The 1,972-nt window shown below is 40.1% G+C and overlaps 1 protein-coding gene across 1 annotated transcript; it reads left to right on the top strand. All coding sequences in view use genetic code 12, as the record gives it.

Annotated features, from left to right (window-relative positions):
* Positions 1-33: 33 nt before the first annotated feature.
* On the top strand, positions 34-1,089 carry CANMA_001864 (KEX1; the record flags this gene model as incomplete). The annotated part of the gene is made up of 1 exon (XM_051813872.1): positions 34-1,089. The coding sequence occupies one exon, from the start codon at positions 34-36 to the stop codon at positions 1,087-1,089; it is 1,056 nt and encodes a 351-aa protein (XP_051672524.1).
* Between the last annotated feature and the right edge of the window lie 883 nt (positions 1,090-1,972).

Genomic DNA, 1,972 nt, shown 5'->3' with positions numbered 1-1,972 from the left:
GTCAATGAAGCCTCATGGCATAAAGTATCGGATATGGTGTATGTTGATCAACCACCAATGGTAGGATTCAGTGACGGAGAATTAATCCGTAACTTGAACCAAGTCCAAATTTACTTTTTGAGATTTTTGGAAAAGTATTTTGCATTATTTCCCGAAGATCTCCAAAACGATATTTACATTGCTGGTGAATCTTATGCTGGTCAGTATATCCCTTATGTTGCCGATGCCATACTTAAAAGAAATGAAAACTTGACTGATGGAGACGATGAATACAAGCTTAAGGCAGTGCTTATAGGAAACGGAATTGTATCACCAGACGAGCAGAGCTTATCCTATGTTGATTGGTTCAAAGAGAAGTCCTTGATTGATGATTCAAACCCCAATTGGTCTCAAATAAATGATGCTCAAAAAGCATGTCAAGATGTCCTTGATGGCACGGCAGCAAGTCCAAACGAAAACTATGCCTTTTCTTGTCACTCTATATTGCAAGTTATTTTGAATGCTACCAGAAACGAATCAGCTCCAGCTGACCAGCAGTGCGTCAATGTCTACGATTATCAGTTGCGTGACTCTTTTCCATCTTGTGGATCGTCGTATCCCCCAGTGACAGAATTAATTACACCATACCTCAACAGCTCGAAGATACAAAACGACTTGAATGTCAATCATCCTGTCAATTTCACAGAATGCAACACTAAAGTGCAAGAAACATTCACAGCTACCAACTCACCTCCCGCCAAGGTGCTTTTGCCGGGTATAGTGTCCCAAATTCCTATAATTGTGTATAATGGAGATCTTGATATTATTTGCAATTCGAATGGGGTCTTAAGCTACTTGTCAAACTTGACCTGGAACGGTGCTACAGGGTTTGATGATGCTAACAACAGAACTGATTGGATAGTCGAGGATAAAAAAGCCGGATGGGTGCTTCAAGACAGAGACTTGACGTTTATCAATATTTTCAATGCCAGTCACTTGGTTCCATATTCACGACCTTTAGTGTCAAGATACTTGTTTGATTTTGCTACAGATGAGTACACCAAGAACGACAAGGGTTTCGTTAGTCTGCCAAAAGATGGACTCAAGTAACATTGAAGTCTGTAGTTTAGAGTAGAAATTTTATATGCTTTCAATGGATATTCGTTCCTTTTTTCTTTTTTTCTTTTGACTTTTTTGCACGCTACAAAGGTTAATTTTTCCTATGGCGTCAGAGTGCGCAACATTTGAACGATGGCTGCAAAAATTCAGTGCGAGAGGTGTTGAAGACGGACCCCACGAAGCATACATCAGTGCTCTTCATTAAAACCATTACACACACTCTTGCGAACCTCGATATGCAAAAGACAGGACTCGAACACAAAACATGGTTATCAATTGGGTAAAAAAAAGAAAACACTCTAAGCATTGTTTTGCAAAAACCACCACTAGACTAAAGCGCTAAGCTTACACCATATATAATTCCCAAGTTTTATATATCTTGACGGGGGGAAAATTTGAGACTTCGTCTCAAATAAAATTTAAAAACCCACAGGCTCTGCCAGAGATCAAAATGTCTACGTCTACGTCTCCAATGTTCTCCCCCTCTCTCCCTTTTTCCCTCCTCCCCTACAACTGCCCACGCTTTCTACACCCCCTTCCTATTGAGGGGAAGAGTCACCTGCCAAAGTACTCGAAGGGAGCCAAGTACATGCAAAGAGACTCTAGCGTGGACGACTCATCATAAGGCAGTTGACTGTTGAAGAAAAGTCAAAGTCTCAATGCCATACGATAAAGTTTCCCGTTGAAGAAAAAGAAAAAAGTGGTGGAAACGGAAAATTTTTCGCCTCAAATTTTTTTCCCAAATATTTTTGCAAAATTTTGAAGACAACCGCGAACTTTTCAAAAATAAACAAACACAAACACGTTTCGACTTTTTGATTCTTCGATGTCGGCTCTTCCTATCATACCGAAGCAGAATTCGGTAAGCGTTGGA

This window comes from Candida margitis (genome assembly GCF_024628925.1).
Source record: "Candida margitis strain CBS 14175 chromosome Unknown scaffold163, whole genome shotgun sequence".
Classification (NCBI taxonomy): Eukaryota; Fungi; Ascomycota; class Pichiomycetes; order Serinales; family Debaryomycetaceae; genus Lodderomyces; species Lodderomyces margitis.
This window is presented reverse-complemented; position numbering and strand designations above follow the sequence as displayed.